The sequence below is a fragment of the Falco naumanni genome, chromosome 9, assembly GCF_017639655.2.
Source record: "Falco naumanni isolate bFalNau1 chromosome 9, bFalNau1.pat, whole genome shotgun sequence".
Lineage (NCBI taxonomy): Eukaryota > Metazoa > Chordata > Aves > Falconiformes > Falconidae > Falco > Falco naumanni.
In genome coordinates, this window is record NC_054062.1 from 2,864,330 (window position 1) to 2,880,114 (window position 15,785).

The 15,785-nt window shown below is 54.5% G+C and overlaps 1 protein-coding gene across 1 annotated transcript in view; it reads left to right on the plus strand.

Moving 5' to 3' along the window:
- The first annotated feature begins 2,605 nt into the window (after positions 1–2,605).
- Positions 2,606–15,785, plus strand: part of ASTN2 (astrotactin 2) — a 354,822-nt gene continuing 341,642 nt past the window's right edge. The window contains exon 1 of the mRNA XM_040606571.1: positions 2,606–3,009. Within this exon, the coding sequence (XP_040462505.1) occupies positions 2,685–3,009 (325 nt within the window). The 5' untranslated portion in view covers positions 2,606–2,684. The remainder of the gene's footprint in view (positions 3,010–15,785) is intronic.

A 15,785-nucleotide genomic window follows, 5' to 3' on the forward strand; every position in this document is an offset into this window, starting at 1 on the left:
GCATTTGAACTTACGTCTCCTGATCGTTGGCTTTTCAGCTCTAAACCCTGAAAAAAATTCACCTCGATGCTCGGTGGCATATGCTAGATCAGAGAACATCTGGATACACTTAAAACATGTGTCCTCCGTGCCAATCCAGCCAGATCCATGGGCAAAACTAAAGAAGAAACCCCTGCAGCCCAAAGCAGGCTGCCCAGAGCTGTGACAGCAGGAGGTATCTCTGGATCCCATTCCCACCCCAAGGACAACCCCTTGCCAAAATCCTCTGGTACTTGACAGCAGAAAGAAGCCTCTGCTTCTGACACACACACACACAGCAAGGGGCTACCGGGAGAGTACGTAACAGGGATGGGGCCTTAAACAGAAATAGATATTTTTCAGGATTTCCAGTTCTAAAAAAACCATGAAAAATGTACTTCACTTTTCAGACATACTGCCTACTATGCAGATTTGCTTCTTTGCTCTTTTTGCCTAGGAGAGTTTTCAAAACTATGAAAAAGTTATCAGCGCACACACTGCTAATGCCTGGAAATTAGTACACGTACTGACAACAGCCTAAGGCAGTCCAAAAATCTGTCCTTTCCCTATCTAAAAAAAAAAAAAAAAAAAAAAAAAAAAAAAGAAACAAAAAAGCAAAAGAGAAAAAGGAGGGGAAAGAAAGGAGAAAAAACTTCTACCATCACAGTTTTCCCAACCGACAGCTGACATTTAGGATTGCATTTTTGCTTGACTTTTTCTTTTTTTTCCCCAGCGTGCCTGGAAAGTTCATCCCTCCCAGTTAGGCAGAGCTGGGGTCCCACATTAAACATTTTGTAACTAGTTGCCTGTTTGCGGGTGAGCCCTTTTTGCTTTCTCTCTGTTCCTGTAGTTGGAGACAGGCAGCGTACTCACGCCAACACTTGGGGTGGGGGCTGCAGGCTGTTCAGGCTGTGAGCTGGAGCTGTGGCCACTCCAGGAGCGGGGGCTCATGCTGTTTGTTTGCTGGGTTTTGCGTTCTTTGCCATCATTGTGGTTTTAACGTTTGATGACCTAGGTATCTCAGAAGGCTGTTTTACCTCAATAGGCATGTGATGAATTGATCTTAATTAGCTTGTGGAAATAATATAAGCCTGAGCATTAAGTGTGCTTTGTTAGGGTTTTGACATCTTCTTTTATATGTACATCTACAAATAAAATCAGGTAGATTAGCAGTCACTAGGAAATTGTTGTGACTCACTGACTCATAACTACCGTAGGCTGCCTCTCCTTGTCTCCGTTAGTCATGCTGCCTGTGGGCAGGGGTTCACGCGGCTCTGGGGCTAACCATGTCCATTTTGCCTGTACGAACAGGCTTTGCCTCCAAAACTAATACCAGCTACCTGCTGGAAGAGCCAGTTGGCTCTGTCGCGGCTCAAGGCAGAGCGTGAGCCAAAACCACGGCCGAGGAGCTCACCTGGTTTGTCCTCAAGCCCTCAGGTGGCACCGGCCATCCGTGCGACGGATGGGTGTAGGGACCTGTGATCAGACCCCAGCATCATTTATCCCTCTGGCTCCCATTTAAACACTGGCTGTTAAAGGAGAGGTCAAAAATCTTCCCTGTAAGTCCCCGGTTTGTCTCCTCCAGGCTCGTCAGCGCAAGCTGTCTTGGCGTGCCCTGGGCACCTTCTGGAAGCGTAATAACTACCCAGAGCTCATGGGCACATCTTGCTGTGCTGCTGCACCGGGCAAGTGCCTGAGGGAAGGGGGGGGGGGGGCTGCGGGTGTGAGGCAGGCAGCCAGATGAGGCCAGAGGTGGGAGGGAGAGCCAGGTTTTGCGAGGAAGAAGAGGCCATGTGCCACGGGCAGCAAGCTGGGTTTGTGAGAAGGAAGAGAGGATGCTTGCAGGGCAGCAAGCTGGGTATTGTGAGGAAGAGGAGGCGATGCTCCCAAGGCAGCAGTCTGGGTTTTTGAGGAGGAAGAGGAGGCTATGCTCCTGGTGCCGTGAGCCAGGTTTTGTGAGGAAGAAAAGGCCATGTGCCCCGCGCAGCAAGCTGGATTTTCTGAGAAGGGAGAGGGGATGCTCGCAGGGCAGCAGTCTGGGTTTCAGGAGGAAGAGGAGGCAATGCTCCTGGCGCAGAGAGCCAGGTTTTGTGAGGAAGAAGAGGCCACGTGCCCAGGGCAGCAACCTGGATTTTGTGAGGAAGAGGAGGCGATGCTCCTGGGGCAGCAGTCTGGGTTTGTGAGGAGGAAGAGGCGATGCTCCCAGGGCAGCAGCCCAGGTTTCTGAGGAAGAGGAGGCGATGCTCCTGGCGCAGCGAGCCAGGTTTTGTGAGGAAGAAGAGGCCACGTGCCCAGGGCAGCAGCCCGGGCTCCCTGAGGAAGAGGAGGCGACGCTCCCGAGGCAGAGAGCCCGGTTTGGCGAGGAAGAGGAGGCGAGGCGCCCGGGGCAGCGGGAGGGTGCGGGCCGGGGGCCGGTGCGCAGCCGGTCAGGCCGCCGCGGGGAGCGGCGGGACTCGGTGCCGGGGCGGGGGCGGGCGCTCCCCCGCGAGCAGCGGCGGGTCCGGCGGCGCGGCGGGTCCCCGGAACGGGGCGGGGGGCTGCGGGGCGGGGCGGGGCGGGAGGCGGGGCCGGGCGGCGGCGGCGGCGGCGGGCTGGGGCGGCTCAGTGCGCCCGGCTCCGCTCGCCTCCCCGCGCCGCGGCTCTCCTGCGCCTGGCTCCGGCCCGGCATGGCCGCTCCGCCGCGCCGCCGCCTCGCCGCCGCGCCGCCCCCGCTGCTGCTGCTGCTGCTGCTGCTGCTGCTGCCGCCGGTGATGCTGGGCGGCGGGCCCGGCGCGGCGGCGTCGCGGGAGACCCCCGGTCCCTGCCGAGTGAAGACGGTGACGGTGTCCACGCTGCCGGTGCTCCGGGAGAACGATATCAGCTGGAGCGGAGCCCCGCCGCCCGCCGCCGCCGCCGACTCCCGCTTGCTGCTCTTCGTCCGCAGCGAGCTGCCCGGCCGCGTCGCCGTGCAGGACGACCTGGACAACACCGAGCTGCCCTTCTTCACCCTCGGTAGGCACCGCTGCCCCTGTCCCCGGGGCCCGCCGCCCCCGGGCCCCCCCGCCCCGCCGCCGCGCTGCCCCGGGGCGCGGAGCATCCCGCTGCGGACGGGCGGCCCCGGGCTCTCCCCGCTGCGCCGGGGTTTCTGCTCAGCCTCCCCTCGCCGTGGGCTGCTGGGTTGTGTTTTGGAGCTCTCTAACCCTGCCCTTGCTGCACCCTGGTGGCTTTTTTTTGTTTTGTTTGTTTGTTTATATATGTATTTATTTTTTCTGCTGGGGAGGGATTTTTTAGCAGGGCCTGAGGGTTGCTCCCTCTTGGAAGCCCTGGGAGTAGAGCAGCTCCACTCAGGCTATAAAGTGATGGGTGCTGCCTCTTGTGCTCCGACTTGAACGCTTAGCCCTGGAGGAGGTACCGCCGAGCCTGGGAGAACAGGAGAGGCTGCTTTTCTAGCCAGAGCCTGATTTTATAAATGCTTCGTCTTAATTCCCGAAGCTCGCTCTTGCTTCACGCACAACTCCAGCGCCTGGGTCTGTGGCAGCCGCCTGCAGACTTTGCTCCTGTCTCAGCTTCTGTGGGGAGGGGGATGGGACTAGAAATAATTCTGTTGTCGTACTTCTTGATGCCGGATCCTGCTGGCTCAGCCGGGGTGCCCGAGCCGTCTCTTGTCACTTTTATCTTTTTCTGTGCCTTAACCATCCTGGGCATCTTCCACGGGAACTGTTCGGAATGCCGCACGAACAGCGCGGTGTTTACTCTGCCGGGTCACCCAAGGTTTTTTGTTGATCTCTTCTTGATCCACTAGCTTTCTGCTTTTTGGTGCCTGAACCGAGCTTAATTTGAGTACCTGCTTAACGTCGGGTCCGAGATACTGCTTGACACCCACCTCTGGTTGTGGCTTCCAGTGCATCGCCCTGCATGCATCAGGCGTGCCGAGGTGTGCCCGCCGCAGGCTGGCTGGGGCACCCACCGCAAGTCCCTTCCCCTGGCCTGCGGAAGCGACTGCCTTGTGCTGGGTGCGATGTGCCGGGGTAGGAAAATGCCTGGCTGTGCCTCCCGGTCCTGTCCTTTTACCTTCTGTGAAGCGTTCTTGTAGCAAGTGCCCGTAATGGATAAGTTGATGGTACTTCTTGAGCCTCTTGGGTTCTGGCTTTGCAGTGTGGCTTCCTTAGACACGGTTGGTCACTTGCAAAAATCCCAAACAAACCAGGTACTCTATTTCAAGTAAGAAAAGGGGAAAATCAAAGCTTTGATTTAGTAGGAATGACATTTACCTTACAGTGATTAAAAGTAACAAGAAGTTTCATGGTTCACAGAGTTGAATTTTCAGATTAGAGTACACTTTCTTCAGGGACCAGGTGTGAATTGCGCACTGATCTAAATATATTGGAAAGCAAAGAAACCCCTCTGTGTATGGCTTAGGTAATAGCTCAATTTGGAGGAGAGGAATTTGTCTTGATAGATCAGAGACATGATCTCGTATAGCAAATCCTATTTCTGTGAGTAACTGCCAGTAAAAAGACCATGTCTTGATCTAAAAAATTCTCTTTTGCTTGCCTGGGATATTGGTTATGCATGACTGTTGAATATGTAGCATGTCTTGTGCAAAACTCTGGGGTTTTCTGCTGCCCCTTCATAGACAAAAGACCCCGAAACATCCCCTCCTGTTTCCCTGAACCCACAGGCATCAGGCAGATTGGAAGATAAATGGAAGCTTTGCCCATGGTGGGATAGCTTCATCACAGTCCTGAAATTAATCAGCACGTTGCCTCCAGAGAAGGTAAAACACTTGTCCTTTCCCAAGGTCTAGCTCGTGAATTGCCGTGGATGCTCTGATATTTCAAATTTGTTGCATTTCATCCCATCTCCTGGTGTGGCAACTGAGTCTTGCTCACAGTTAACTCTTTTCTGGGCGAGTGCTGTGTAGAGGATTTCTGCTGGCAGGAAGTAAGGCTGGAGTTTTCTGTGGTGGTTTTCCCCCCCTGCATCCTTTTCTAAGTTCATTCGTCGCTGGGAACCTGAGAGCTGCTGCCGCCTGGTAATGGGCTCTTGGAGGTGAAAATCACGTTACATGTAGGAGGTCAGTGGGGTGGCTTCGGGGTGACTTGGGGGCAGGGAGTGATTTGAACGCTGTTTGCCAAAGTCTTATCACTAGGTGATTTCTGATGTTTATATGTATTTATGCACGTTGCTGAAAACCTTTAGTTGCTTTCTGGGCCTGAGCTCAGGAAGGCACGTAAAGAGCTGATGTCCTGCTGATTGCAAATGTGTTGAGGGCTCCTAGATGTCTGAGAGCAAGCTGATGTTGCTAGCAGAGACCACTTTCTGGCTTTGTGGGGTAAGGAGGGGTTAGGAAGACCTCTTAAACCACACCTCACGACAGCCACCCTGGCTGGCAGTCTGGAGGGATTTTTGAAACTATAAAAAAAAAAAAAAAAAGCAAAGCATAAAGCAGGCAGAGCTGAGTCCTGGTGCTTATGCTATGGACTGTGAATTAAAAAAAGTTGAGAATAAATTGAGGCTACACCATTCTGCAGGGCTGAAAAGTCATTCCAGGCCAGGAAGCACAAAATAAAACCTTACCTGTGTTTAAGCAGGCAGTCTGTAGTCCTGGGCCTGCTCAGCAACTCCCAGTGTAATATGTCTTCTGGCGCTGGAGTGGTTCCTGTGCCTCTCTTGTGGAACTGTAGCTAAAGGCTCGCAGATGCCAGAGCCTTGTTTGCAGCAGTGTGAAACTTAGAATCACAGAATAATTTAGGTTTTAAGATCGAGCCCAACTGCAAACCTAACACTGCCAAGTCCACCGCTAACCCATGTCCCCGAGCGCCACAGCTTCTGCTGGTTCTTTTTTAAGGGCAGACCAAGTTAAAATAGGCTGAGGGGATAGATGCTCTGAGTTGGTGGCTGGTACAGAGCATGTGCAGTGCTCCGTGTCCCTTTTCTTTAAGGGATTCCTCCTTCTAGGGAGGAAGCAACTTTTTCTGTTCCCTGGCAATACGACATCTAATTAATTTAAGCATAAGTAAGTATAAGCGCATAAAGTGAGAGCTTGCAGGGTTGCACCCCTGCCTGCAGGGAAGCCTGGTCTGCAGGAGCTGCTGCATGACAGACGGGAGAGAGCAGCGCTAGGAAATCCCTGTGCAGACGACCCCTGGCCCACGGCGTGCTTGCAGCAGCAGCCGCGGGCTCATCCGCGCCGTCCGTGGGTCGCGAGTGGCGCGCGCGAGCCCGCTAGGGGGTGGTGGGAGCCCGGAGATGCTCCGCCAGCAGCACCGGCTCTGCCGGCAGCCCCGGCACCGGGCACACGCAGCGAGCACGCACGCGGCCCGGGGACACGCAGTGGGCACATACATGGCCCAGGCACACGCAGAACACACGCACACGGCCCGGGCACACGCAGCACATGCAGCCCGTGTGCACATGGCCCCGGCACACACAGCGGGCATGCACACGGCCTGGGCACATAGGGCCTAGGCATGTGCACACAGCCTGGACACATGCACACAGCCTGGAACATGCACGCAGCCCAGATGTGCACACGGCCTGGGCACGTGCAGCCCACATATGCACACAGTCCAGACACATACAGCCTAGACGTGCACACAGCCCAGGTGTGCACAGGGCCCAGGCACATACAGCCCACATGCACACGGCCCAGATGTGCACACGGCCCAGGCATATACAGCCCACATGCACACGGCCCAGATGTGCACACGGCCCAGGCACATACAGCCCACATGCACACGGCCCAGATGTGCACACGGCCCAGGCACATACAGCCTACATGCACATGACCCAGGCACGTGCACACGGCCCAGGCACATACAGCCCACGTGCACAGGGTCCAGATGTGCACAAGGCCCAGGCACATACAGCCCACGTACACACGGCCCAGGCATGTGCACACAGCCCAGGCACATACAGCCCATGTGCACACGGCCCAGGCATGTGCACACAGCCCAGGCACATACAGCCCATGTGCACACGGCCCAGGCATGTGCCCATGGCCCAGATGTGCACACGGCCCAGGCACATACAGCCCACATGCACACGGCCCAGGCATGTGCACACGGCCCAGGCGCATACAGCCCACATGCACACGGCCCAGATGTGCACACGGCCCAGGCGCATACAGCCCATGTGCACACGGCCCAGGCATGTGCACACGGCCCAGGCACATGCACACGGCCCAGGCGCATACAGCCCATGTGCACACGGCCCAGGCATGTGCACACGGCCCAGGCACGTGCACACGGCCCAGATGTGCACACGGCCCAGGCGCATACAGCCCACATGCACACGGCCCAGGCACATACAGCCCGTATGCACACGGCCCAGGTGTGCACAGGGCCCAGGCACATACAGCCCGTATGCACACGGCCCAGATGTGCACACGGCCCAGGCACATACAGCCCGCATGCACACGTCCCAGGCACGTGCACACGGCCCAGATGTGCACACGGCCCAGGCACGTGCAGCCCACATATGCACATACAGCCCAGACGTGCATATGGCCCAGGCACATGCAGCCCACATGCACATGGCCCGCACGCAGCCCCCTGCGAGCAGGTGGGTGGCCAGCAGGGAGTGGGTTCTTCATCTCCCAACTGAGGCAGGAAACTTTGCTTCTGTGTCGCATCCTTCCCGGGTTGCGGCAGGGGCCTGCTGCTGAACGGTATGCTCAGCGGCCCTTCAGCTGGCGCTCTCAGTTTCTGTATTTCCTGCGCCTCGGTTTATTTTTTTCTCTCTTGCGTTGGAGACCAGGAGGACGTTTCGCCCCCTACCACCCAGTTACATTACTATAAAATTACCCAGCAAAGCGCAGCGGTGGCAGGAAATGACAAATGTAACTTTGCCACCAGTGCATATGAATTGCTGTGCATCTCCTGCCCTGAAAAAGCATCCTGCCCTTTCCTTAACCTTGGATACAACTGATGCTTTGCGGTATCCCCCCTCCCCTGCCCCCCCCCTTCCCCTTTAATTCTTCTAGTGTTACGCTGGCGAATGGTGCAGCCTATCATTGACTTTATTCTTGTACAATGAGGTCTCTCTAAGGTATGTATCTTGATTTAGTCAGCAGCCATGTGTTCTGTACAATAGCTGCTCCATGAGCAGCGTTGCCTGCTTTAAGTGCAATTCAGGGAATGAAGGCAGTTAGCTTCCGAGCTAATTTAGATGAGCTCTGTCTATGTGTGAGCAGATATATATAGAGGAGAGAGAAGGAAAGAGGCAGACAAATTTTCACCACTGCTCTTACCCGGTAGTGGCTTACGTAAGAACAGTTTACTATACACTTCTCATAAATGGCTTTAATGGATGCTGTTTAACGGGCATCTGCAGTGCTACGAGGTGCTTTGTTTTGGTGGGTGACAGAAAGGGTGCTTGTGCATCTACATTGCCAGTGTCCCACCGTGGCCCCTGCGTGTGGCTGCTCATTATCCCCCACTTCTTGAAGCTGTGCAGCTCCTCCATCTCCTCAGCAGTTCGGCACTGCTTCTTTTATCTTCTTTCTTAACTTTTCCTGAAGCCATCTTGTAACTCAAACTTCTCCTCTTTAGGGTAAGAATGCATTGAAATAAGGGACAGCGCTTGAGCAGGGGATTGCCACCCTTGCTTTTGTCAGCGGGGTGGAGAGGCTGGAGGGTTACCTAGGGAGCGTGGCTGCCACTGATGCCTTTTGATGCCACTGTTTGGAAGCACCATTCATTGCTTTGAGTTGGCCCGTGAGATGCAGCAGCAGCAGGCGGGTAGCAGAGAGAGCCTGTGCCTGGCGTGAGACTCCACTCATCAGGGCACAGCATCTAAAAACTGGGTTGTCTCTGCAGAGAGCCAACAGCAAAGTTTGCTTTCAACACCTCCCTTTGCTGTTAACTGCTTCCTGGTAGACTTGACGAGCTGCACCGCATATCTGGCCAGAGGTCGGGTGAAATCAAGTGTTGGTATTTTTTTTTTTTTTATTGTTTATTTTGTTTATTTTTCTTTGTCTGGCTCTTCCCAAGTATCTTAAAGTATCACATCTCCCACCAGGCAAGTGGAGGGAGCCAAAAAGCCTCATTGAGGCTGTACAGTGAAGATAAGATGTGTCAGTGGGCTCCTTGGGATGGGGGCTGGGGGGGAGATAGACCTGAGAGCAACGACTGCTTCCCTTCCCCTTCATGGCCACCCACAGCTGTGTGTGGTCATGGGGTCTGGGCCAGGTCCCCGGTGCCTGGGCTGCCTGGGGAGGGTGTAGGAAAGGGGAGAACCTTCTGGTAGCAATTTCCTCCCCTCCTCGTGTGAAGCTATGTGATTACTTAACCTTTCCAGGCCGTTGGGTTCTTGTAGTTGAAAGGGGAAGGAAGGAGGGCCCGGCTCGGGGTGGGGTGGTACCAGTGATGTGGGTCCTGAGCTCGAGCTGTGCCCGCTGGGGCTGCTGCAGGAGAGGCAAGCTCTGTAACACCCCGAAAGGCTGTAGGCACCGAGTGCCCATGAAAATGGGTCTGTCCTCAGATGACTGCTTCCCTCCCCAAAGGCAAGGTTGAGCGTAGCTGGTCCAGCACGGTGGGGTGTGGACTTGCAGGGGTTTTGCTTCATCTCAGGTATTTTCTGGGGTGAGAATCCCAGTTAAAACTGGGAGTCTGTAACTGAGTGGCAGGCTGTACTCGGGGAGCTGCTGCTTTTCAAGAGTACCCGTGTTGACCAGCTAGTGGCAACAGAAGATTAACTATAGAGAGAGGAGCCGGTTTACTGCAGCTGAACCATGAGTAGCGGAGAGGCTGACAGCTGGGGCTGTCCTCTGCTCCCTCTTCCTCCCATGGGACGGTGGTGGCTTTTCCATGATGTCTGTGAGCCAGAGACCTTTATCGCTCTTCTGCTGGAAGAAAAAAAAAAATGTGCTTTTCATCAGAATTAGGTGGGGCACTTGCATTTCTCTGTGGGGGCTGGGGAGGTGAGTGACCTCCGAGTGCCACCACACAGTTAGGCGTTACCTCCAAAACTTGCTGTCTTTTCCTTTCTAAGCCCTCCAAGTGTGAACCCTGGCTGTGTGACGGACCAGCCTTTGTGCTGCCTCAGTGACACGGCACTGATGTGCGGTGTTGGCTGGCTGTGAATTGGGCTGAGCCCTTGGGCTTTCCTGGTGTAACGGGAGTTCAGGCGTGGGACTGGCTGAGACAGGAGGAGAATAGATTGATGTCACTTGTGAGAACATTAGGGTATTGATCTTATGCTGCCTCGATGTGTATGTTAGCGACGGCAGGTGGCTTTAAGAAACACCTACCGTCACACCAAACTGCCTTGCAATGTGTGGGGGTAGGCTGGGGTTGGAGACTGAAAGGAGAAGTGAAGAAAATAGAAGTGTCTTGATTGAAGCCTCTCATCGCCTGTAGTGCCCACAGTACAGCTCGTGTCGGGAGTGTCCTCCTCCGACCGCAACCGGCTGAAATGGGGAATGATGAGCCTCGGGCAGCCTTCCCTTGTGGCTCCCCAGTCCTGCCCTGTCACTACCTGTGCGGTGGGTGACGGCATTGAGCAGAGATGATTCTTGTGTGTAACCAGCTTAAGAAATGGTGCCACTTAAAAGAATTGAATGCTTGTGCTGCTGCTCGGGTCTCAGCTAATGTTGTTAAGGTTTCCAGTGTCCAGACAGTATGGAGACACTTAATGGTATTGAAGAAGCGGAATGGCACGCAGAGGGGACGAGCAGTGATCTTGACTGGGTGGGTGAGGCTTTCTGATTGTCTCCTGGGAAGGAGGCAGGTGGGGGGAAAAAAATCGTAAGAGTAAATGATTTTGGCCCATCGATCCCTTTGGGCATCTTCCCTGTATGCTGTGCAAGAAGCACTGCTCTTGAATGCATCCAGTGTGCTTATCCCGCTGTGGTCTGGTCCAAGGAGGAATGAGGGATTCCTTGCAGGAGGAGGTTGTGCTGTGACTGCCTGCGAGAAGATGGGGCAGATAAGATTTGGAGCCAGGGCTCTGTCTGTGGGAGCAGAGGCGGCTGGTGAGGAGGTAGACAGAAGTATGAGTTCTCTGTTTCTCATTATCTGTTCCTCACCAGTCTTGCACCCCTCCCTCTGTGCTTCCATTTCTCCCATCTCCATGCAAGACAAAGTCTGTATGAAACCGCTACTTGCTTTGAAAGCAGCAGCAAAAGGGGAGAAATTTTCCATTAGCAGCATCAGCAGTAAAAGAGATTTTTTCCCAGTCACCTGGTAACTGCTGTATTTAGGAAGATTACTGAGCTGATGGTGTTGCTCCCAGCCATGTGCATGGGGAGTGATCCTGTTAGAGGGGAGGCAAGGGCCATCGTGCATAGCTGCACGCAGGGAGGTGAGCTGGGAAAGGTTAGCTGTGCATCTCTCTGCAGGGAGAGGAGAGCCGCTGTGCTGGAGAGGGGACCCGCTGGGCCTCGCATCTCGCGTGCACCGTCATCTGCTCTTCCAGTGCACGAGAATGAAACAGAAATCGTATTGCCAGCTGCACTAATGAGCTGCAGCAGAGGGGGAGCAGAGCATGGCTCCCTGGGGCTGGGTGCTTGCCCCATCCTCGAGTGGCGGAGGGGATGCCTGGCTCCAGCCTGCCTTCGGGGACAGGCTGGTTATTTTGGTGCCTGCTACCTTTCTTTCTCCGAGTCTGATGAGATATGCCTATGGAAGGGTGCTGCCCTGGCTGCAAAGACCCCACGGACTATCTGCAGATGTGCACCCACCCTCCCAAAAGCTTGTGGCCCCAGGACTGCATAATGGGGTGCAGGCTCTGGGGACCCCAGGTTTGCTCCCAGCCCTGCTGCTGGCCGTGAGCATGTTCACAAGAGCTCAGCTGTGCTGATACCTTTGAGGCTTTGGTTCTTTTTCCTTTCTCTGCTCCCTTAAATCTCTCTGTGGGGCAGCGGGGTGGCCTCACCTGTGGCTGGAGCCCTGCCCTGGCTCTGCTGCATGAGCTGGGCTCCCTGGCCAGCCCCAAGGGCTGCTGAGTGCCAAGGCACTCACCTAACGTGAGCTGGCATTGCAGAGTGTGCCTGCGGCTGCCGCAGTCACAGCTGTGTTGGTCCCAAGGCCGTTCAGAGCTCGTATCCTTCCCTTGCTGCTCCTTCTGGTTCTCAAGCGATTGGTGTTCCAGGGAGTGCAGCACATCCCTAAAATATGGGATCAAGTGACAGAAAATAGGAGTTGGCAACAGCATAGGATTTTTTTTTTTTTTTTGCCTCTAGCCAACTGCTCAGTAACATCAGCTTCTTGATGCACCGCTGCCGTATCAGCAGCATGCCGTGATGGCAAACGCAGGACAGTTTGTGTGTGGGAGCAGGGGCGAGGGCTGGAGCAGAGCAGAGGGCTGGAGCAGAGCATGTTTTCTGCAGCCCAGGACCAGGACCTGCTGCTTGTCTGCCCTGGCCAGGGAGCACCAGCTCTGTGTGCTGAGGCTGAAAAGCCTCTACCTCCATTCATGCTTGCTGTCCTATTGCTCCTTGCTACCTGGGGGTCTGATGGGAGCTGGAGTAAAAGTTGATGCCACTGACCTAATTAATTACTCAAGGGGCACGCACAGAGTGAGGTCTGCTCACTCGGGAAGTTTCCCACTTAGATGGGCTTCCTGGGGTGAAGGGGCACATACGGCAGATGCTGCCAATTGTTCCCACCTCAGTCTCAGTTACTCGGTGCTGCCTTGCACAGGCTGCTCTGTGGGGGTGGAGGGAGGTGGAGAACCCTTCACCTTGGTTTGCTGGGTCTGAGTAGTCACCTGTGTGGAGGATTCAGCATGGGTGGTGGCCCTGGAGGGCTCTGCGGCTTGTTGGGACATCCTGAAGTGTCCCTTTTCTTTCTACCCCTATCACACTTCTGTCTTGTCCTTTGTACCTCTCATCTGTTTAAGTTAGAGGAGTTTAAACACTTTTTCCCGCCCTGTAACATGCCCAGGGAATTCCTTCCAGGCTTCTCTGAAAATGTTCTTGTTGGCATCGTGCTCCTTGTTCATCTACCTCTAATGTCTTGGGAAATCTGGACAGAGAAGTGCCCAGGAGCGAGGTGATGGGCAGGTGACCCAAAGGGTGGATACACGTTCCCCTCCCTCTCTTCCATGCCATCCAAACCGGACAGCCCATGGTCAAGCTGGGTCCACAGACACATTTGCAGCATTTCAAGCATCAATTAGGCTTCAAAAAAAGAGTAGGAAACATTTTCTGCCCTCCCTCCCAGGAGGTGACAGGTGTTTATCAAGAGAGGTGGCCTGAGCCACGGCAGTGTGCTGGGGTTTATCTCAGTGTGCTGGGGTTTATCTCAGTCTCCGTGTGCCTGGAGCTTCTGCTGGTTCAGGCTCTGGTGTGGCCTGGGATGCCCCAGCCAGAGGGCCACCCACTGGCAAACATCTCCCATCATCTCCTGGCTGGAGGAGGTGCTTGAGGTGGGCAGCTCAGGGCCTCTCATGGGATGCCAATGCTGGGTACCACTTGATTAAGGTAGACTCAACTCACAGGAGCCTCCCAGCTCTTACCCGGGATGGCTGTTGGGACAGGAGGCACTGCGGTGGGTCCAGCTGAAGAATAGGGATGCCGTAGAGAAGCCGAGCGCAGCAGTGGCATTTTGGGGACCTGACAGGCGTGTTTGGGAGTTAAACATGTTGCAGGCTGAAAGCACATCCAGCAGCGATGACATTGACCTTAGCTGTGCAGGCATGTCCTTGCCCGCTGTTGCTGGAAGGGTGCTGGCTGCTCCATCTACCACGTTCACATCGGGGGCTCCAGCGTTTTTCAACCCCTGCAGAGCGGAGGGCGGCTGTAGGGGTGCATTCGTCACCTGAAGAGCCCCTGGGCTTTGGCTGAACTTTGTGTTCTAGCAATAAAACCGTGCTAGGAAATGTGTGCTGTAACAAAGCCCATGGATATAATACATCCGTATCATACTGTACCTTTCATCTTGAAGGATTCCCGAGGAGCTTTACAAACTCAGTGTGCTGCAGCCTGCCAGGGTGACTGAATGTTATCAGTAAAGGCTGCAGTCTAATCTCTGCGGTAGCATGTGTCCCCCGCCCCCCTCCCCATCGCAGAGGGAACTTTATGAAGTCTGATCTTGGACTAGCACTGCACCGGGTGTTTTCCTCTAAGCCCGAGTTTCTCAGGAGAAAAAGGAAAAGCATGTAGCTGTTTGTTATGCAAAACCAGCGAAGAAGTATTCTTCCTGGGGCAGTAGGAGTGGGTGGGAATTACTTTCACGCAGCTTCAACAGCTTTGGATCTCGGCAGAAAAAGCATTCGCAGGGGAACGTGCCCTCCATGCAGACCCAAGAAAGGGGATAAGAAAGTTTGAGCGCTTGAGAAATTGCTTCTGGGCACAAGCAGGGTGGCAGGGTTCAACTGCTGGGTATGGGGGCTGCTGCCAGGGCAGCTCTGGGGAGGGAGACTGGTAGTGTCTGCCTGAAATACTTGCTGTGCAAGTCTTTTGTCACCCAATGTCCCCTTCTGTCCCTGCAGAGACAGTTCCTGAGCCAGCTGATGGCGTGTCCATGTCCTGCAGCCTTTGGTAACGTCTAGGCTGCTGCTGCCTCCCACCGCCCGCAGAGTGGGAGCAGGGAAGGGCAATGCAGCCCCCTCTGCCTCGGTCACCCTTGCCGGTCTCCAGCTCCCGTTGGGTTTATTTGCATCTGCTCTTGGCTTACCTGGAGCTGTGAGGGCCGTGGGAGGCATCTGAACCTGCTGTCGATGGTGGCAGAGCCTAAAACTCAAAACTGAAAGTGGGATAAGGGGCTCTAAACGAAGCTGTCATCAGAGGCATATGCTTGAAAAGTGGAGGTTAGCTTGAGTCTATTTTTGTTTGGAGTGGTACATGCTTAGCCTGTTTTGTTTAGCAGTTTGTTTATGGGATGTATTTTCCCATCCTGTGTAGCTCCTAAACTGTAAAATGGAAAGCAGCCTTTATGTGTTCCCATTAAATGCATCCTGGTGCACAGGAGATCCAGGGTGCGTGGTGCTGGCAGGGCTGAGGTGCCTGCTGGCCAGAGGTCCTCGATTAAGGAGGGGACAACGCAGCAGCGAAGGAGGTTATTTTGTCACATTTGAATATGGGAATTACTGTGGGCACCCCTGGGATGGAGCAGGGACACCTCAAAAGCTTGCTAGCCTTTTCATCCATTTGCTCTTGCTTTGGAAGCTCCAAGCCTTCTCATGCTCATCCCTGAGGAGCGCAGGTGTGGTGTTGCCACCTGCAGCTCCTTTAGTTTTGCCTCCTTCCCTCGACCCCTTTGAGTTGGTCCTTCAGGCCACCAGTAATGGGGTGTGGTGTTTCCAGCATAGTTCATGGATACTGGACAGTAAGGGCCTTCAGTATCAATCGGCTTTGAAAAGGCGATGAAGGTTTGTGGTCATTCTTACTGCAGTTGTTGCAGTTGCATGCCTCGTCCTGAATCAACAGCCATGTGTTTCTCGCTTTAATTTTTCTGAGTGCAGTCAGAGGGGCTAGAAGTGTATTTAATTAAATAGCAACACCCTTGCCTTTTAACAATTCAAGAAACTGGAGCTGCTTGAAGACACAAACTCCATTACATTGCTTTACATCTTATCACATCCCAGCGCTTGCTGTTTCTTCCTCTCCTGCTCTTTGCTCTCCCAGACAAGCAGCACAGTTGTCCTTACTGTGTTCCTGGCTTCTGCTGTGTCGGAGGAGAAAATCCGTTACCCGGTGGCATGGCAGCGGGGAGGGAGGTCGGGGACGCTGCCTGTAGGGGCTGCTCGTAGCCAGCTTGGGGTCTTGCTGGAGCAGCAGTTTGCACGACAGACACACTGCTCCTCGTTGTACTCAATTTTATTCTGCTTTTGTAGCAGCT